Genomic DNA, 21,268 nt, shown 5'->3' with positions numbered 1-21,268 from the left:
AGAAACAATACAAACAAAGGAGGAGGAGAAAACTCTTCTCGACTCAACTCCACTCACACAAGCTCTCTCTGCTGTTCTCACTTCTCTTCTGTTCTCTCTGTGTTTTTTTTACCCTCACACACGCAGCTCTTCACTGAGCTTATATGTATACAAGATGGGAGTGAAGGGGCATAAATCATGCCTTGATTTATGCCCACCGTTTGTGTCCTCCACCATGTGCCAAGTGGGAGATTAGGTATTCCCACTTGCATATGGTGGGACATTGTTTGTCTCCACTAACTAACACAAAGTCCTACTCCAATTTCCTTACGTTCCTTACTTATACGAATTCAAATATACATACAAACTTTTTATATTAACTCAATCAGAGTTCTATACAACATTTGATATCATAAACTATAGTTTATAATTTAAATCAACATCTTAATACAAAAATTAATATAAATTTTGTAATTTTGGAGCTCTAACTAGATATAACAGAATAACGTTAATTACAAATAAAAGAGCAAATCCTGAAAATCCAACAGAAATGACATGTTAATGAAGCTATAAGCCTGAAAAGAATACTAAATAATAACAGGATGAGTGCGATAACTCAATGAATAAATAAGTTTGGAATACATCCATGAGGAATACACACACACACACACACACACACACAAGTTTGGCCTATGCGTTTACATGAGAGTTTCACAAATAGGACATAACAAAAAAAATATATCATAAGACAAGACTTGTCAGAAAATCAAAATGTAATGAGCATGACGCTTCAAAATGTGAGATGATCAGTCGTCACAAGTTGGTGACTCCCTAACCAACTAGAATTCAAATACGAAATATATAAAAATTAACACTACCTTGATTGCATGGGTATTCTGATTAGCATATCATAATCAAACAAAACATAATTATTTCTTAAAGGCTTAACTCATACAATCAATCAAATGAGAAGCTATTAATTCAGAAGTATATAATGACTCATATAAAGGAATCAATCTCAATAAATAATCATGATTTATCATAGATAAGAGATAATAAATAATATATAAATTATCAAGATGCATGATCAATTTTTTATTAACAATTCAAATATTTATACTACTCCTCTAGTATATAAAATATTATACACTCACATTAATCAAAAGTAGTTAGGACTCAAAAGTAAATATTGATGGAAGTGCTATTGATGCCCAACAGGAAAAATATCAAGAGTATCTGAATACAAAAAAAAAAAACTAAAAACTAACTTGAAGTAGAAAACATAAGAGATTGTATCTATAAGATTTGAGACCAAAACATAAATATAAAAGAATTATTCATTTTCTAAACTGATCTACCTATCAACCTCAAACATTTTCTAAACTTTTCGAACAAAAAAAATCATTTATCACCAGAACATAAATATAAAAGAATCATTCATTTTCTAAACTGATCTACCTGATCAACCTCAAACATTTTTAAAAATTTTCAAATAAAAAAGAATCATTTATCCTTTTTTGCTAGGTTAACCGGCCGACCAAAACTTACCAATCGGTCGATCAAAATCATCAAGAAAATTGGTCGATTGAATTCAAATAGTCCAACTGGTCAACCGATTGATCAGGATTTCAGAACCTTGATCCATCAATCTCCCCAACAATGATAAATCTCCAAAAATCCAACAAGCATCTAAAAAACCCAAAATAATCAACCTTTAACATTCCAATTAAATCATCAATCTAACCAAAAAATAAACTTCAAAATCCTAAACTTTAACAAAACCAAATTCAAAGCTAATTACCACAATAAAAATATATATTTTACCTTAAACACTTGTTTCTAATTACCACAATCACATATTCACATGTTAAAACATATATCTTACCTTAAACACTTAGTTTCTCCTATCCTTTTCACTTTCCTTTATCTCTTCTTCTTTTTTCTTTCTCTCATTCTAGATCTCTCTCATTCTAGATCTCTCTCTTTCTAATTTCAGATTCTTTTTTTTTAACTCATCTTATTTATTATTATCAATTGATTGTGCAATTACCTCAATGCCTCTTATTCTTTTATACCTCAAATCTAATCCTCCAAGGGTTTTGTTGCCATCTCCTATTAAAGTTCTCTTTCATTTCACAATATTACACCCTCCCTTCATTTATTTGCGTTTGCCTTTGTCTTATGTCATCACTGGACATGCAAACTTATTTGTTACTTTAACCGTGGACTTGTAATAAAATGGCAAGAAGCCAAAATGGTGGTTCCCAAACTTTGTCTCGTTCTGAGAATGGAAGGTAACCAAGAAATTGTTTAAAACTGGTTCCTATCCCTTGAAATTTAGTCACCAAAAGAAGAATGCCATGGGCACAAATGTGCTCAAGACAGAAACACCAACCAGCATTGATGATGCTGTGTACTTTTTAAAAGAAAATTTCAATGAAGGTGATCACAGGCCTGCAATTTCTTTTGGTTTTGGCGATCCCTCTTGTTTCGAGTGCTTCAGGACCACTCCTATAGCTGAAGATGCCATAGTTGAAGCTGTTCGTTCTGCTAAATTCAATTCTTATGCTCCTACTGGTGGTATTCTTCCTGCAAGGAGGTAGGTGTTGGCCAGATCATGAATTTCTTTGTGCACACTTTGTTGTTGAGATGAATCCACTCGCAAGTTTGGCTTTCATTGCAAGATAATTTGATGTTTGGTTAATCTTTCTCAATAATCATTCTACATAAACGATGCATATATCTCTAGTTTTTTTCTCCTGGTAAAAGGGCTGTTGCAGACTATCTCTCTCGCGATCTTCCTTACCGGTTATCACCAGATGATGTCTATCTCACCCTTGGTTGCAACCAAGCTGCAGAAATCACAATTAAAGTCCTAGCTCGGCCCGGAGCCAATATTCTGCTTCCAAGACCTGGTTATCCAGATGTTGAAACTTATGCAATTTTTAACAACCTAGAAATTAGGCAGTTTGATCTTCTCCCGGAGAGAGGTTGGGAGGTTGATCTAGATGCTGTTGAAGCTATCTCAGATGAGAACACCATTGCTATGGTTATAATCAATCCTGGAAATCCTTCGGGAAGTGTTTATACATACAATCATTTGAATAAGGTGAAGTAATCATTAATAACATGGGACCTGAATCCTGAAATAAAGACCATCTTTTATGCTTAGCTGGTAATTGATCTTGTTATATGGTAGATTGCGGAGACTGCAAGAAAGCTTGGGATTCTTGTGATTGCTGATGAAGTTTATGGCCATCTTGTTTATGGGAGTAGTCCATTTGTGCCCATGAGTTTGTTTGCCACAATTGTACCTGTTATTACTCTTGGATCTGTATCAAAAAGATGGATGATTCCCGGTTGGGGGCTTGGTTGGTTAGTGACTTGTGATCCAAGTGGGTTGCTTCGAAAGGATGAGGTAAAGGCTTAATTAAAGCTGATAACACTTATCAAATCACTTGATATCATGACATCTAATCTGATACCTTACAGAAACTACTGCTTGACATATGATGTGAAACTATTCTTCACTTGTTTATTCTCAGATTGCCGAGTCCATTAACAAACTTCTTGTCTACTCGCCTTTCCCACCAACCTTAATTCAGGTTTGCAGATTTTGACCTTCATGAACATAATGAGACAAGTTTATCTGTGGATCTTTACTGCAATACTCATTACTGTAAACTTATTCACATTTTAAATTGAATTCTGATAGTGTGAATTTTTATTCCTTTACCTGCTCCAATACATAGCAGTAACTTTTGATGTTGTCTCGGCATCAGGGTTCTATTCCTCAAATCCTAGAGAAAACAACACAGGATTTCTTCTCAAAAACTATCAACATCCTCAGGAAAAATTTGGACATTTGTTATGATAAACTGAAGGAGATCCCATGCATAATGATCCCACAAAAGCCTGAAGGAGCATTTTTTGCTATGGTAAAGACATAAACCAAGAGCTTCTTTTGAGCTATTAGTTTGTTAGTCGTTGACATGATCACTATTTGTGCTTGCAGGTTAAGCTTAACTTGTTGCTGCTTGAAGATATTGAAGATGACATGGAGTTCTGTCTCAAGCTAGCTAAAGAGGAATCTCTCATTATTTTACCAGGTGATCACCAAACTAGAAATATCTACTTCCTGTCTGTTACTTCTGCTAGTAATTTCGATAACCTATGCTATTAACGACTAGACTCTAGAGGGTTGCTTGAAGGTTACCGCAGAGATACCATAACAGAACAAATTTCCATGCAGGGGTGACTGTGGGGCTGAAGAATTGGCTCCGCGTGACATTTGCAGTTGAGTACTCATCTCTTGAAGATGGTCTTGGAAGGTTAAAGTCCTTCTGCCAGAGACATGCCAAGAAATATAGTTTAACAGGATCAACAGCAGCTGATCAGCAAATTCATGTTGAACATTAGACGTTGCTCATGTTGTTAAGAAATTGAAATAAACATGTTTACAATATTATTGTAACAAAGGCAAGTGACTTCCTATATGGACATTTATTTTAAGTTCCGATGAATCAAAGTAGATGGTTATGGGTGGATTATGCTGAATGGGTAGCTTTTGCCACCCATAAATGCGAGTAATGAGCCATTGTCTTTCCTCTCTAAGGAGGTTGATGGAACATTGAAGGATGTGATGAATGTGGTGTTAGGATGAAAAATTCTTGCTGTTTTCACAATATGTTGTACAAACTTAGGTTTCTCCATTTTCGGTAGATGAGTGTTTGATTAAACTAATAAAAATTAACTTTATCTTATGAAATTGATTTCAAATGTAGATAGATTTTTTCACTAAAATCTTGCATGGCTTAATGTCTTGTGATAAAAGGTCATGAAGCCAACATGCCAGTAGCCTAAATTTGTTTCCATCCGAAGATGACACATAACCAAGAAGTTGTCTAAATTTGTTTACTTTTTAGTGGATTTTGATATTCTGATAGTTCTAATAATAAAGAGATTGTTCTTTTTCTTTCTTGTTGGAGATTATCTATGACGTTTAGGGTTTTTCTCGAGCTCTTTTAGTTCAATCTCTTCCTTATTTTCCTTTAAATCCTAATTAATCTAGTTTCTAATTAACTACGTCATTTGCACACAATATTATTTGTATCTTAGGCAATTGTCTTCGTGGAATACTAACTTGAATAAATGTTTGATGAAGAAGACAATAAGCATTTGCTGCTAAAACCATATCTTTTGTTGCCAAAGGCTTGGCCACAAATTTTCTTTCTGCATAAGCTGCAGGTCCTCAGAGGTGAAAGGGGACGAAATGGTGACTTCTGTTGCCATATATAGGCCTTACCGAATCGCCTACGCAGCAAGATATTGCATCTGTCAACTATATCAGTTGCCAAAGCCTTCTTATTCTGTAATAATATCCTTCACCCACCATTGAAGTAAATCCCAAGGTCATAGAGGGTTGGCATCCATTCAACAAGAGAGTGGATCTCCTCAGGTCTCAATATTGTATTTATTAATGCTGTATTAGGAGTCAAAAGGCGATAAAAATATCTGTTAAATAAGAACCCTATGGGCTCGCAGATCCAAGAAAAATGCATATTTTATTCAAAGGTTCTTATTTGCAGACCTAAAATATTAGCCGATGTGACCAACATGCAAAGCATAGAATATTGAAGGAGCTTCAAGAGTTCAGCATGATGAATACTAATCTGAAGCTATTCTAAGTTATCTTTCTTGGACTATGAATATTATGCAATTATAATTTAATGCTTTCACCATGAACTCCATGTGATGGAAAACATAAAATATTGCCTTTCTCTCTTTCTCTGTGTCCACTTTTGGGGCCATTTGAAACTGGAACTAAAGCTAAGTCACCTAACCTCATTGCTCTTTAGACTAACATTTCTTGTTTGTTTCACTTCTAACTTCTCTTAGCAAGAGAATAGTAATATCAAGAATGGAGGACAAATTGAAGAAATGGGGTTTCCAAGATAACAACGGTATTGAAAATACACAACGAATCAGCATTGGTGGCATGATGATCAAGCTAAAAGAAAATCTCAGAGAAGATGATCCAAGGCCTACCATTTCACTTGGTTTGGGTGATCCCTCTTGTTTTCAGTGCTTCAAGACTTGTCCGGTATCTGAAGATGTCCATTCGTTCTGCTAAATTCAATCTCTAAACTACTTCTTCCTGGACATATTTGGACATTGACAAATTAAGTTGCAGGTCTCTTACAAAGCTTTTATCTCCTATAGTAACCGGGGTCAATCTGTTGGTGCTCTGTTATCAGGCTGCTATTCCTCATATCCTACAGAAAACAACTGAGGATTTCTTCTCAAACACAATTGACATTCTTAGAGAGGATTTGGACTTCTGTTTCGATAAACTGAAGGAGATTCCAGGCTTGAAATGCCCGCAAAAGGCAGAAGGAGGGATGTTTATCATGGTAAAGACAAAGAAACAAGGATCTTAGTTTCTTTCTTCACAGCTATCTAGTTTAGCTGAAGACATGCGCATGAATCACAATTTGCCTTTGCAGGTTAAGCTTCACTTGCCACTGCTTGATGATATTGAAGATGACATCGAATTCTGTCTCAAGCTAGCTAAAGAGGAATCTCTCATCCTTGTGCCTGGGAAGCAGCCTAACTGATGCACCAATGGTTGCTTGAAAGATATCCCATAAAGACACTAATGAACATCAATTCTTTCAGGGATTACTGTGGGATTGAAGAATTGGGTCAGAATATCTTCTGGAGTTGAACACTCATCTCTTGAAGATGGCCTTGGGAGGTTAAAGGCCTTCTGCCAGAGACATGCAAAGAAACAATAGTTTCACAGGATCATCATCTGCAATTTCATGTTGAAGATTAGACCTTGCTAGTCATGTTAAGACATCAAAATAAACATGTTGCCTCAATGTAACTAAGGCAAGTGTCTGTGGACGACTGATTTGAATAACAAGGCAAATTCATATGTTGGACTATATCTTAATCACTTCATCAAAATTGTGACTTATAAACGGGAAAAATGATTTAGACTTTTCATCAATGAGGTTTAATAATCAATTAATCATGTAGATCATGCTAGGTTGTCCTGCTGTCGAGTGATTCTACCTAGCACTAACCACTGATTACAATTTATATGTACCAACTGGCCAACTTAAACTTCTTTGTCCAATGGAATAGTACAAGAAAATTAGTTTGCCTTTGCCATGACCAACATGTCTCCGGTAATGAACCATCAGTGTCATCATATTCATATAATTACATGGCCTGAATCTTATCTAAGATCTAATTCAATTGTGGGTGCTTACCAGTTTTTGCTACTAAAGTGCTGGATACAAATTCCAAGTGACACTTTTGATTAAATTTTGCTCACACATTCAAGCAAAAGAGATGAAAGGGGAAGATACCCTGTAAGCCTTGAAATATTAGTTGGGGTAGTAAATACTAAATAGGTTTCGAGTTCGAATATAAAGAGTCCACAATGAATGTATCAATGATTTGATAGAGTTTGGATCCAAAGAGATGAATGGTAAAACTTAGCTGGAGCATTCATATAGTTATACCACTTCACACAAGGATAAAATTTTCGATGCAATCTTAATTCCAGCACAACACTAGACTCAGCCTATCTCACAATTTCAAATCATGTTTGGCCTATATACTAAGGTGTTTCACACATCCAAAAGGTTTTCCCCAAAGTTTTTCAAGCAATAGACAAACCACAAGAACACAAATATAAAAATCAGAATTACAAAACATAATTTATAGAAAAAGTTTCAAACCTTTATTAACCCATTATCAAAATTTTTAGAGGGTGTTTAAGAATAATAACGGTTGTATTTCAAAGTGTTTTTTTAATATGTATTAAAATAATATATATTTTAATTTATTTTTAATATTATTACATCAAAATAATTTAAAAACATATTAATTTTTTTTAAAAAAATTCACCAAACCTTTAATTGGGCCACAATACAGCTTAACAAATGCAATCCCACCATGAAAAAGCCATAAACGGCACAAAGAAATAGATATGCCCATACTTTCTTACCGTTGTACCTCATCTGGCCTCATTGACCCACAATTCCCACCTCAAAATATCATAAAGTGACAAAACCCGTCTCCCCAACGGCTACTTCCATCTCAACAAAAACCCTTCCTTTCTCAATAAAAAACTTCAAGAAATCTCCTCATTTAACAAGCCTTGATTCTTCTCTCTCAAATCCCACTAAAAATCCGCCATTAAAGAACTAAGAAAATGGATACAACACCACCTTCTCATAGATCAAACTCAAACACTCAAGCAAAATCAGCCTCTCGTTTATCAAGAATCACATACTCTATCGACCCAGAATCACGGCCTCCTCAGCTATCTCTAGACCTTATCCCTTCATCACCGAAGGAAACCCCATCAACCCCATCTAGTCTTTCACTCAAGTCCTCAACCAATTTTCTCCCTCTTCGAGAACTTCTCCTTCTCTCACCATCTCCTTCAAGAAAATCTAGAACTCGTCTCGCCGACCGGGATGAGATGCCAGAGGAGGGTGGTTTGGAGCAAAATGGGTCTAGAAGGAGATGCAAAACTAGAGGATCTCAGACGGGTTCTTTAGGTTGTGCTTCACCGAGGAGTAATAGAAGGTTAAGGAGAAGATTGGAAGTGGAGAGTAGGGAAGAGAGGGATTTGATTGGTTTGGTAGATGAGGTTGGCAAAGTGAGAAAAAGAAGACATAGCGGCCGGTCTAAGAAGGAGAAAGAGAAGCTCTCTTTAGTCCATTCATTTCCTTCTTCCAATTCTACTACAAGTATGTATAAATCATGTTTCTCTTTTTCATTTTTTGCTGTTTAGTCCTTTAAATTTGGGATCTTTTTTTTAATTGATTTGTGCTTATTTTATGGTGATTTGTGGGGTTTTAGAAGTTGATGAAGGTGATGGAAGCAATTTGGATAGGATTGGAATGGTTGTTTATGATTTGATAATGTGGAAAGATGTGGCAAAATCAAGCCTTTGGTTTGGTCTTGGATGTCTGTGTTTCCTATCATCTTGCTTTGCTAAAGGGATGAACTTTAGGTGTGTATCTCTTTTTTATACTTCTTGTGTTTCGAATATTCGTTTTGTGGTTTCGTTAAGGTATCTAAACCTCTTCATTTTTATGTTTTATAGCATTTTATCTGCTATTTCGCAACTGGGACTTCTGGTTCTGGGTGCATCTTTCTGCTCGAATTCGATATGCCAAAGGTACATGCCTCCAATGTTTCTGCACAAAATTATGTTCATGTTCCAGTTCATAAAAATCATATGTTCTGAGTTTTTGGAATTTTATAATGTAATCACAGAAACAATGTTGAAAAGACACGAAAATTTAAGCTGACAGAAGAGGACGTTTTGAGAGTGGGTACATTGATACTCCCAGCTGCAAATCTTGCAATTTCAAAGACAAGAGAGCTTTTCTCAGGAGAACCATCCATGACCCTAAAAGTAACTACCAAATCTCATTGCATAGTACTCTTAAAAATGTTTCCCATCTGCTCGGTACCTTAAAGAGCCTTTTATTTCCTGGTTCCAGGTAATTCCATTCTTGCTTCTTGGTGCTGAGTATGGTCATCTTGTAACTTTGAGGAGGCTTTGTGCTATTGGTATGTGAACTAGAATACAAATATGTTAACAAATCTCCTTGTGATCAATGTTTTGATGATAATTCAGTTCTTAATTGGAATGTCCTGGTTGTTTCGCTGTGAATTTGAGCAGGGTTTTTCATCAGCTTCACCATACCAAAACTATATGCTTGCTATTCCAGTCAGATAAAGCAGAAAGGTATATAAAACCTCTCCATGTAATTGGAATGCTGTTAGTCTGTCTTACCATTCATGGTTGATTAAAAGTGAGATTTTTCGGAGTATTTCAGCTGAGCAAATGAAAAACCGAATGTTTGAAGCTTGGGGAGCTTGTTCTCACAAAAAGATTGTGGCAGCATCAGCAGTAACAGCTTTCTGGAATCTGTCAAGTGTCAAAACCCGTATTTTTACTGGTAATTGTGCAGAATTTTTCAGTATTTAAGCTGTTAAATGGATCTTTGAAAGTTACATAAAAATTCAATAGGGCATGCATGCATTTTGCTAGGATGTCATTGGACACATATATATCTTTGATTTTAAGTTAAGTTAGATTTGATTTTATTTGCAGCATTTATATCTTTGGTGATACTACGATGCTTCCGGCAACATCTAATGCCAAAACAGGAAGATGGGGAGACACTTCCAACACAGGTAGAAGGGGAAGCAGAAAGAGAGCAAGAGAAACAACAGGCATTAGTGGTGGCAGAAGGGGGGGAAGCTGAAAGAGAGCAAGTGCAACAACAGGCATTAGTGGTGGCAGAAGGAGTGACCTCCCAGAAACAGTAGCTTGCTTGCTTGCATCTTTGCCATTTCTAACAACCATAAATTTGCAATTCCAGCATATCGATATGAGGCATTGTGTTCTACTCTGAAAAACTAACAATTACTGTATGTACAAATAAAAAGATATTGTATTTCTTCTGCTTTGAGTGTCCCTTTTCTTTTAACGTTTTGATCATGTTCCTTGCTACCCGATAAATGAAAATAAAGAATGAATCAGCAGTGAACAAAAATAGAAGGGCCTTGCAACCAAATATGAAATATTGTGTCGGAATAAAGTGTTTGATTGTGTCGGAATAGAAAAGATAGAGATATTGGAACAGATCGTCTCTTTCTTATCTATTCAAATAAATATATTTATCTCTTTTACATCTATATTTTTGTTTTAGAATGCTAACCAAATATAATTAGAAGAGCTCATCATTATACATGTATTAAAAGAAAATTGTGTTTTCTTGTAGAAATAACATAATTATAAATTTTGCCATACTGTACTGTTGCTGTAATGATGGTAAAATTATAATTTTCAGATTGTTTTTTTATTTAGAAAATAATTTTTTTATATATATTTTTTATATTTGGTATTTTTATCATTTTACATTTGGTCTATTTATTATTATTTTTTTTCATTATTTTGTAATATTTTTTTAGTTTTTTGAAACAATATTTTCCTATAAAAATGTTATAATTGTAAATTTTGTCATTTTGTTTTTACTATAACAATAATAAATTTGTAATTTTTAGGTTTTTTTAAAATATTTTTTCTTATATTTATTTCTCTTTATACTCTTCTGTTAACATTTTAATTTTTATATTTATTAACACAAATGATTTATGGTGTATTAAATTAAATGCATGCGTAGCTTTTTTAATTTATAATTAGAATTTTTTTAAAAAAATACATTTAAAAAGTTTACATATTTATATTTTTTTATCAAAAAACATTATCCAACCACGTCTCTATAATATTATTCTAGTATTATTCTATTCTAATCCAATAAAAAGTAACCACAAAAATCTAGTAAATTTAAAAATCTAGACATGTCGTTTGTGTCAAACTAGAAAAAGCTATATGTCGTTCACACATATGTAGGACATTTGACTTCCCCTCAACAACAACCAATAAAAACAGCACACGTGCATAAACCCCACATAAACTTCTCCCAAAAGTCCAACCCAAATCAAAAACCCTAATTTCCATTTCTCTCCTTTCTCCTCTCCCTTCAATTTATAAACAACCACTAGTGTTTATATATAAGAAAGAAAAGGCCTTTCTTGCTTGCTCTCTCTCTGTCAAATCAATAGATCTTCCATTCGAAATGGCCACAGCAGCAGCAGAGAAAAGAAAGCCAGTGTTCATCAAAGTAGAAGAACTAAAGCCAGGAACTAATGGTCACAATCTCACAGTCAAAATTCTCGACTCTAAACCAGTCCCTGTTCCTAAACCACGTCGTGCTCCTATGTCTCTCTCCCAACACCCTCAACGCCCTTCTCGTATTAATGAATGTCTTGTTGGTGATGAGACTGGGTGTATTGTTTTCACTGCAAGAAATGAACAAGGTAATAGATTCGTTCATCTTTATGGATAAATAATGTGTTTTTTTTTGGGGGGTTTGATCATTTTGATTGAAATTGTTTCTGGGTTTTGGTTCTTGTTTGAAATGGCATCTGGCGTTTGGGTTCCGAGTCCTGAGACGCAATAAAGGTGGCTTTTTTGGTTTTTGTGTGTTGGGTTTTGATGATTTTGCTTCAATGGTTGCTGGGTTTAGGGTTTTGAGGATTAATTCTTTGAATTTGTTATTTGGATCTTTTGGTCTTATGAGGTTTGGTTAATTTAATGTTGTGTTGTTAAGGTTATTGCAGTTGTTGTGGTTTGTTGCTACTTTGTTATGGTTTGTTGAGAGAACAGAGTTTGGGTCTTTATTTTATTAGGGTTGAACGAAAGTAAATGTTTGGCAAAGCTGAGCCTTTGGGGGTTGTAGTTCAAAGCAAACTAGCCTGTTTGTGTTTGGGAAGCAAAGTTTTGCAAGGGTGAGAATGAATTTTGAGATTGTAGAATATTAAAAGTGAAATGGGTAAGCCTTGTAGATCAGAATGCTTGAATATCAGAATTCATAATTCAACATAATTATTTATCCTTGATTCATACACATAATTGGATAGGCAAAACTATAATTCTGTGCCAGTGGACATTAAGTGTCTTCTATTGATTTTAAACCAGAATGCTCCATTCAGGTGCTAGAAAAATTGTCTGGTCTTGCTTTCTTTAGTTTGTATAGTTGCATGACATAAAATTTGATGCTTTGATCAGTGATCCCACCATCGGTAACCAACATGTGCAAGCATGGGTGAATAGAATTCACTTTGTTCTCTTTTGGATGTGGTTATTCATCTTTTGGAGGTGATATGTGTATTTCTGGACTGATGGTTGGTCTTCATTATGGGCAAACCATGGGTTGTTTTCTTTGACATGCTAATTCATAGTGTCGAGCATCATCTGTACTTGTGGCTTGTAACAGCGGGGAAACATATCCTGCCTCTAACACTGCATGCTGGAAGATATGTAACCTGTCTTACTATCTATAATACATTGACCGCAGTTTTCCTTGATTTAGGTGCTAATGATTTTTTTGACAATTGTAAAGTTTTGTTTAATGTTTTTTCATGTGTTCTAACAGTGAGTTTGATCCTATGCAGCTGACATGATGAAGCCTGGTGCCACTGTCATCCTGCGTAACGCAAAGATTGACATGTTCAAGGGGTCTATGAGGCTTGCAGTAGACAAGTGGGGACGAGTTGAAGTTGCTGAACCTGCTAACTTTGCAGTTAAAGAGAATAACAATCTTTCTCTGGTTGAGTATGAGTTGGTTACTGTTCAAGCATGATTACCATCTCTCTAATGGAAGTGAATATTTCATATTTAGTAAAAACTTGATTATTGTTTCCTGGTTGTGAACTACATAAGACTAAGATTCTGCTTTGAATATGGTACAAAGTTTTGATGAGAAGTTGCAAGTTTCATTGTTAACTGCAACAATTATCAGATTGGGAATGGAATGCAGCTGAATGTGATTATCCAATCCGGCCTTTTTATTTCATTTTATTTTCCTTCTGTCTTTCTTTTTCATTCGTTGACATTCTCCCTTGCAAGCTGTTGGTATTATGCTCGACAGGGTTCAGTCTCTTTGCTTACAAAACCATGACCTTAAAAATAAACTTGAAATCTGAAAGAGAACAGCAATGAATCTAAACGAGAAGGGAGAGTATACCCTGTTCTCTGGATTTGTTAATATGTAACGAACCAAGTAATTTGCGGCAATGAGGTTAGGTTTGGGGTTAACTTAAACCTTACAACCGGATGGATCAAATACGCTATATCAAGCAATGCGGGATACGCTGAAAAAAATTAAGATCTGTCTGTGGCAATTATACGTAAGTGCATGTATTTCTTTATGCATACACTCATATAACATTCAATTTATGTCCTTAATTTTCAACTCTGAATTTTCAGTTGGGCAGGGGTATGCAACATAAAACAAACAGTGCGACTACACGAACATGAGCAATGAAAAAAAAAAACAGAGAGGAGGAAAGAACCACTGGGTCCTACAGACCAGAATAGTCAACAACAGATTATAACCCTTAAAAAAAAAGATGAAGTCAGAAATAAAAAGGCCAAAAACCCGCATGGTTGAGATGCACAATTCCTTAATCTGTTAAATAAACCAATTCTAAGGCAGCACAATGCATAATCTAGCTGACAATAAATGATTTAATGTCCTTGACTTGCACCGGACAAAAAGGCAACTACCAGCAGAAAAAAACAACGCAAAACACATTTAGCATTCACTAAGAATGAAAGCCTCCGCAGTCTAACATGCATAGGTTTTCTGATATTAAGATGAAGCGTGCCTAAGGGTTTGACATGAGCTAAAAATATCTCTAGCAACGCATTATCCTAACCAGCCTGAAATGATGAGACAAGGATGTACAGGATTGGATAAAAGCAGCACAAGATCAACAAGGGGTTGTTGCACTGTCCACTTGCTTATAAGACGTAAGGGAACAGCTCATAGTTGTCACATATGTAACATAAAGCTTCAAATAACAAATGACAATGGATAAACATCAATGTACACAGAAATCCAAATATTTGAAACACCTTCACTTTTGTTCATGTCCATCGAAGTAAATATAGCAGCTATTATAGGCTACATGACACTAATGAATAGGGTGCTGTCCCAGAGTTTCTTACATACAAATACTTATAGTTTGGGGCTCAGAAGAAACATGAAAGGAGTGGGGAAAAAATATTCAGGGTGAACTTTCCATTAGGCAGCTTATTCAACACTTCTAATCTAGCAGGCATCATTCTCTTAGATGAAAGAACTTTTGAACAAAACTTCACCCGAACCCATTGCACATTCATCATACATCATCATTGCAAGCTGATTAAATACAACAAATTAGTAGGGTGCATAAAATCACCTATTTAACACCAACAGTACAGAAGCTTCAGAAAGAAAACGCAGTGAAAACTGTAACTGAATGAATCTGTAATACATCTTTCAAATTGATGAACTGAGAGCTACATCTTATGCACAACAGAAACATATAAGACAAACAAGTAGCTTATTAGGGCTATAGAAGGATGAGAGTCTACTAATCCATCTAGGTTTTAGAAGCTCAGAAAATCCAACTGGTCTCTTCAGCAGCAAAACTTTTAAAGGCAGAATTTTGTACTAAAACTTGCTTGAATCTTCTGACAATTCATTACACATCATCATTGCAAGCTGATTGAATAACAATAATCAGTATGCTCCCTTAATGGTCAGGTTGATTTTTTTCTTAAATAAATTTAATCAAAGAAATGCTTAAAGCCAACTATTTAAACTTAAGACTAACAAGAAGTGCATTTATAACTACATATATGTCATCAGAACTCAAATTATCAAAAGGATTCTTTATAGGCAATATATAGTTCTAAGAAACACGGACAATATATGGTCTGGAAACAACAATGATTCACATCCATCTTCTTGCCACTAACCACCAATCCCAGCTCAACCATTCCATCGGACACTGATAGTACAATTTAGCAAGTTAAATTTCTCTCTAAATAATTGTCAATATAACTCCAAAAGAAAAAAAATTCAGAGGGATTTTTATTTTTTTGAAAAAAACATAATACTACAATAAAACAACCAGACCACCGTAATAGCTGCCATGCCATCCATTTGTTAATTTGTCCAAAAAAAACCAATGCAAAGTTGTCAGAACATCCATGTAATACATCCACCGTGTTTGCCCCTATTGGCTGAATCTAGGTCAAGCTACCATTATGCTCCTGCACCATGTGGCTGTTCGTTATTCATGGAAATTCTTAATTTGCACAAATGATCTGTATTTTGGCTCTGATGCTCATTCAATATATTACAAATACACTGGATTATCAACAGGAAAAATTGTAACTCAAACATATGATGGACTTTTAATAAATAGAGAAAATGGCACTGATGCAACAGAAAATTCTTTCAGGATAATCTCAAACACAGATCATTCAATCAGACTTATTTAGAAATCCTTGCAACAGCATCCTTATATTAAATTGCTGTCATTTTACATCATGTTTCAGCATTTTTCAGATAAGATAACTGTTCTGTCTAATCTAGATATGATGCCATCCCTACTAGTTTAAAAGCTTCAAAATAAAAACAAATCCAAGTCATTCCATCTTTTCTTCTCGATCTTCATCTAGTCTTGACTCGTCCTACAACATGAAAAGAGAGGAGTTTGCACCTATTTATCAAAACAAAGAAAGGCTTTTATCTTCTTCTTAATTATTTTAATGTGATAATGCACAAATTGAGAGGGCTTAGCAAATAAACGTATGCCATTTATCTTAACCCATGGCCTCGCGTCCACTAATAGACTAATCCAGCAAACACTCACTTACCAGAAAATTAAAAGGAAGAAAAGAACATCAAGGGGGATTACAAACGTTGTTAGATACCTAATTCAAGAATAAAACCCACTGGTTAGACAACCTATACCAAAACTACTCCTCAATGAACACAAGAAAACAGGATGACCACATATTACAGATATATAAAAGTTACCATCACCCCATTTGTTAATTGCCTTTAACTACCGCAATTTTTTATTACTTTATACCAGAATTCTAATTTCTACATCGGTTTCTCAAAACATCAACACAAAATTACACCAAAACATAACATAATCATCAATTTGGTAACATGACACTCCATTACTCAATCAATCAAGGAAACAATCAATCATTAAACAGAAACATTTAAGAAAAAAAAAAGATTACATCTTTTCTATACCTTCAGGAAGCCAGCCATAACCGCAGCGAGAAATGGAGAGCATTGAAGTCATCAAAGCAGAAGCAGTCACTGTATGGTAAGGCATCATTGATTCAACAGCAAAGCTCATTTCCACTGGACTCCTCCTTCATTAACCAAAAACAACAGAAAACAAAACACCCCATTAAAAATTTCTATCGATCGAAACAAAACAACCCATTAAGGTTTTAATCTTTCTAAACTATAACAAGACAATATATATAAATATTTATACACACAAGGAGGGGTAATGGTGACCTGAGAACGGGTTTGTTGGCAGTGGAGTTGAGGCTAAAGGGGGGGGCTTTAGGTTTGGATTTGGATTGAGAAGCAAGGCGGGCCGCCGCGTTACGGGCGGCGGATGACCGGAAAATGGATCTGGCGGCTGTAAATGAGGCCATTTTTTTGGTGTTTATTAAGATTAGGGAAAGATGGGAAATTTTAGAAGGTGAGAGTTTTTGGCAGTGGTTTGTGAATAAGAAAAGCTTAAACCCTTTGGGAAGGAATGTTTGGGTGTAGATGTTAGTGTGTGTGATATGCCTCTGCCAAGATTGCCACTTTCTGTTTTTTATTTTTTACTTTTTTATTTTTCACAAAATTGATTTTATACACACACACACACTATGCTACTACTATAATTACAATCACAATATCTAAAAGAGTGTTATTAATGTTTTTTATACATAACTTGTTCCAAAAACTTTACTTTCAATTCAAAATAATTTTTATTTTTATTTTTATTTTTTTAAAATAAAACTTTTTAAAAGTTAAACTAAATCACAGCCTGGTTTTAATAAAAAATAAATTAAACCACCCAACCAAACACATCCTAACCACAAATAAACCATAGATCCGATTTGCAAAACGGGCGGTTCAAATTTTCTTTCAATAAACCCATGACCAAAAAGAAAATTACGAATACAGTACCACCAAACACCCACAAAAAAATCCCTATCGAACAAAAACCCCTAAATTAAAGTATTTCAAGTCCCAGTTTTCACGACTTCAATTCTACAGAACAGAAACAATGGCTTCTCTCTTCAAGGTAAACTCACTGTAACACAAAAAAAGAAGTTTCAATCTATGAACTTTTTTTTCTTATGAATAATAACCCCTTTTGTTTTTTTCTTTTAATTTCAGGATCTAACAAAGCTGTCAGCTTATAGAGACAGGAGGTTTCCTGGTAATCAAGAAGAGTTTGAACATGCACTTCAAACCGCAACAACTGTCTACATTGGTAACATGTCTTTTTATACCACTGAAGAGCAAGTTTATGAGCTTTTCTCTCGAGCTGGAGAGATTAAGAAGATAATCATGGGTTTGGACAAGAATAGTAAAACCCCATGTGGATTTTGTTTTGTACTGTAAGTATCTGGTTTGTTTCTTGTACAAAGTTTTAATCTTTAAGTACTATGTTTTATGGACTTGAGAAGCTAATTGTGGGTTTAGACTGGAAGTTTAAAATCTCAAGTGGGTTTTGTTTTGTCTTTTAAGTTTCTGTTTTGTTTCCTGAACTAAATTTCAATCTTTAATTACTATGTTTATGGGATAGAGAAGATAATTGTGGGTTTAGACTAGATAATTAAGGCACGTGGCTTTTGCCCTGTTCATTAGAAAGTTTGAATCTTGAAGAACTATGTTTGTTGAAGAAATTAGGGAGATGATTGCTGTTTTAGACAAGAGCCCAAAAACCCCTTGTGGGTTTCATTTTGTTTTGCGGGTATCTCTTGAATCCTTCACAAGGAAGTTTGATTTTTGAAGTGCTGTCGCTGTTGAGGAAATTAGGAAGATAAGAATGATCCCATGTGGCTTTTGTTTTATTGTGTTTCCTCTATGAGGAAGTTTGAGTTTTGAAGAACTGTTTTTGCTTAGAAAACTTGTTTCCTTGTTCCTTTTTTGTGTTTTTATGATAAATGGCTTTTGGTTTAGAACTTCTGTGGGTAGTTATTTGTAACGAGTATAGATTCCAACTCATTAGTTTGCACATTTGTATTATTAGATATTACTCCAGAGAAGACACTGAAGATGCGGTGAAGTTTATAAGTGGAACCATTCTTGATGATCGTCCAATTCGTGTGGATTTTGATTGGGGTTTTCAGGAAGGAAGGCAATGGGGTCGTGGTCGAAGTGGTGGACAGGTGAGCATGCCCCATTGGCCAGCATTTTGCAAAAAGCTTATCCTTCAACTGGCTTTGATTTTTTTGGTTTGTTCTTGTTTTTTACAGGTGCGAGATGAATATCGGACAGACTATGATCCTGATATCCTTTAGCTTTGTGTTTGTGTGCGTGCGCGTGCGTATGTGGTGAATCATGAATCAAATGGGTGCATAATTAAAGGGTTTGTCTTCTAAAAAGAGACAAGTACGGCAGGATGCTAATCAACTGATGTTTTTACTCTCCTGATTTATCATTATTAAAATAGCAAGGCAACTTTCAGTTTCCTTAACTTGTGCTACGCAGAGGTGGTTATGGAAAATTAGTCCAGCGAGAGTTAGAAGTACAAAGACAGCTTGTAGATTATGGTGCTGGGTCGTTGGGTTCTTTCCCTGCGGTTATGCCGCCACCTCATTGTAAGTGTCAAGAGTTATTTTATCTAAAAATCCTTTTCTTAAACTGTATCTGTAATTCTGAATTTTTCCATTTGCTTTCTAGAATGATTCTTGTGTTTGTTTATATGCTTTTGAGCTTTTTATTGAAGTAGAAGGCCAGAGATTTATTAGCAAAACATTGAAACAAGCTCAGTCTGGGGCAGCCCAGCCCAGCTGAAGCTACATTTAGAAGTACAACTTAATTAAAAACTTGTATGCATATGTCATGATTCATTGTGAATGATTAAAGAATCAGTATTTGAAAAATGCAGTAGAAACTGTTTTTACTAGCCATGATGCTACCATGAATTATGAAATTGATATCTAGTAATATTTTACCAAGTGCCTGCATGAATTGTGATGCATGTAAATTGCAAAATGATCGTGGCCATTTGCTTGAGCATGGAGGAAAAAGTTGTTCTGTTAAGCATGCCTTGCTAATTTAGTGGTTTTGTTTTGTTTTGTTTTGTTATTTATACTCCTGTTCCTTTTCTCTTTCTCTTTTTTTTTAAAAAAAAAAAATTGCTATCTTTTGAAAATTGTAGTATAGTGGAATGTGTACAAGCTGCACAATATAAATGGGAAAATGAAATAGAGGACAATACCTTCCTTATTTAAAACTTGATATTCAATTCTATATATCATCTTGGATGATGCATGACCATCATGGCAATTATCGGCTTATGACCCATTGTCCAGAGTTCACAGCACACATCTAAAGTAAAAACCCTTCTTTGCCTACCAAAATGTGAATAATTGTTCCTGGAATATCCATCATGAATAACCCACCATTTTTTCATATTGTTGCTCATCCGATGGATTCTGTTGCTTCTTTTCTCTTATATTTTTATTGATTAGTTCAAACATTTTGTTAACATTAGGTTGTTGTATCTATGCCATTGCATTAGACCCAAAAATTTTCTTTGACCTTGCACAATGCATAGAGATTTATCTTTCAACATCCTCTTGACATCTTTGTCTCTGCAGTTGGCAGGCGTGGTGGAGGCCAGAATTATGGTAGTTCCAATCGCCAGGGTAGAGGTATTTTTTTCCTTTTTATGCACTCATTGATTGCATGGAGTATCCCTTTCTTCTAACATTCCTTCTATTCAGCATGATTTTTTATGTTGTTCACGAGTGTGGGCCTGGCCTATATTTGATTCTTCTTGATGTTGTCATAATAAACTGTGATTGTCTTTCTGGAGAAGCAGATTACCTTCAGCGGAAGCGGAACAGAGAGGATGACCAACAACCACGCGAATCTTCAAAGAGAACCTCAGATCATGAATCCAGGAGGAACTTTGATCCTGACTCACGGCCGGTAATCTTTAAATGCATAGAAGTCTTGTATGCCTGTGAGCATTCTTTGAAATTGTCAACATGTTGCCAACAGTTAACCAGTCTAGCATGTTTAGGGGTTTATGTTTTCTTACTCTAGACAAGGGAGGTCTTATTTCCAGCCTGTGTTTAGCTGATTTTGACTCTGCGATGGCATTGATGATTATAAAGAACCCAGAATTGTCACATGCTCACTGCTTTCTTGTGTTCTTGAATGTATTGCTTTTCTGTTGTATAATCCATTGTTGCTTGATGTGGCAGGAGAAGAATCCACGATTTCGTGAAAGCACCAACTCTGATGATGAAGAGGAAGATGACAGACAGCAACGACCTTAATCAGTTCTTATTGCTGTATTCTGTACTGTGAAGTTTATGTAATAGAACTTTGCAGTGATAACAATGCTTTCCAAGGATCAAATGTTATTGTTGCAGCTAACAACATTGTCTTTTTCTTAGTTTCTGCAACAAAGTTGCTAACTTTACTTTGTCTCAGTTGTAACTTCATAGTTTATACAGTGTTGATTTTTGAGTTCTCACTCTTTTTACCGCCTGGAATAGTCACCTGCTTTTTGGTGAGGTTAATTTGCAAGAAGCGAATCATTCTATTTCTATCCGTCTTCTTGCGTTGATTTC

At 35.1% G+C, this 21,268-nt stretch overlaps 5 protein-coding genes across 10 annotated transcripts; 4 read left to right on the top strand and 1 right to left on the bottom strand.

Annotated features, from left to right (window-relative positions):
• The first annotated feature begins 2,229 nt into the window (after nt 1–2,229).
• Nucleotides 2,230–4,747, top strand: LOC7459961 (probable aminotransferase TAT2). Its single transcript, XM_002309716.4, has 7 exons — nt 2,230–2,578; nt 2,749–3,088; nt 3,179–3,397; nt 3,525–3,584; nt 3,762–3,917; nt 3,995–4,088; nt 4,232–4,747. Exons 1-7 carry the CDS (start codon nt 2,340–2,342, stop codon nt 4,396–4,398), a joined length of 1,275 nt encoding a protein of 424 aa, XP_002309752.1. The 5' UTR covers nt 2,230–2,339; the 3' UTR covers nt 4,399–4,747.
• Nucleotides 4,748–8,062: 3,315 nt separating this feature from the next.
• Nucleotides 8,063–10,485, top strand: LOC112328189 (reticulon-like protein B17). 2 transcript variants are annotated; one of them, XM_024605213.2, is made up of 8 exons: nt 8,063–8,753; nt 8,869–9,019; nt 9,113–9,187; nt 9,286–9,427; nt 9,516–9,585; nt 9,698–9,763; nt 9,855–9,977; nt 10,133–10,485. In XM_024605213.2, exons 1-8 carry the CDS (start codon nt 8,210–8,212, stop codon nt 10,348–10,350), a joined length of 1,389 nt encoding a protein of 462 aa, XP_024460981.1. In that variant the 5' UTR covers nt 8,063–8,209; the 3' UTR covers nt 10,351–10,485. The 2 variants fall into 2 exon arrangements, with proteins under 2 accessions (XP_024460981.1, XP_024460980.1); XM_024605212.2 differs by having other exon boundaries at nt 8,067–8,753; nt 8,866–9,019.
• Nucleotides 10,486–11,513: 1,028 nt separating this feature from the next.
• LOC7459964 (uncharacterized protein At4g28440) lies at nt 11,514–13,424 on the top strand. Its single transcript, XM_002309719.3, has 2 exons — nt 11,514–11,904; nt 13,042–13,424. The coding sequence occupies exons 1-2, from the start codon at nt 11,664–11,666 to the stop codon at nt 13,227–13,229; spliced, it is 429 nt and encodes a 142-aa protein (XP_002309755.1). The 5' UTR covers nt 11,514–11,663; the 3' UTR covers nt 13,230–13,424.
• A 1,054-nt stretch (nt 13,425–14,478) lies between these two features.
• Nucleotides 14,479–17,265, bottom strand: LOC112328248 (protein NUCLEAR FUSION DEFECTIVE 6, mitochondrial). 5 transcript variants are annotated; one of them, XM_024605788.2, is made up of 3 exons: nt 16,968–17,263; nt 16,692–16,816; nt 14,479–14,792 (listed from the first exon to the last, which is right to left on the bottom strand). In XM_024605788.2, the coding sequence occupies exons 1-3, from the start codon at nt 17,108–17,110 to the stop codon at nt 14,773–14,775; spliced, it is 288 nt and encodes a 95-aa protein (XP_024461556.1). In that variant the 5' UTR covers nt 17,111–17,263; the 3' UTR covers nt 14,479–14,772. The 5 variants fall into 5 exon arrangements, with proteins under 5 accessions (XP_024461556.1, XP_052310507.1, XP_052310508.1 ...); XM_052454547.1 differs by lacking the exon at nt 14,479–14,792 and adding an exon at nt 14,811–15,137 and having other exon boundaries at nt 16,968–17,264; XM_052454548.1 differs by lacking the exon at nt 14,479–14,792 and adding an exon at nt 15,293–15,691 and having other exon boundaries at nt 16,968–17,265.
• A 325-nt stretch (nt 17,266–17,590) lies between these two features.
• LOC7469563 (nuclear cap-binding protein subunit 2) lies at nt 17,591–21,244 on the top strand. The gene is made up of 8 exons (XM_024605898.2): nt 17,591–17,754; nt 17,850–18,073; nt 18,709–18,847; nt 18,935–18,968; nt 19,166–19,279; nt 20,285–20,338; nt 20,509–20,618; nt 20,897–21,244. Exons 1-8 carry the CDS (start codon nt 17,737–17,739, stop codon nt 20,969–20,971), a joined length of 768 nt encoding a protein of 255 aa, XP_024461666.1. The 5' UTR covers nt 17,591–17,736; the 3' UTR covers nt 20,972–21,244.
• The last annotated feature ends 24 nt before the right edge of the window (nt 21,245–21,268 follow it).

Source organism: Populus trichocarpa, chromosome 7 (genome assembly GCF_000002775.5).
Source record: "Populus trichocarpa isolate Nisqually-1 chromosome 7, P.trichocarpa_v4.1, whole genome shotgun sequence".
NCBI lineage: Eukaryota > Viridiplantae > Streptophyta > Magnoliopsida > Malpighiales > Salicaceae > Populus > Populus trichocarpa.
Note: the sequence above shows the minus strand (reverse complement) of the source record. Positions and strands in the feature narration are given on the sequence as shown.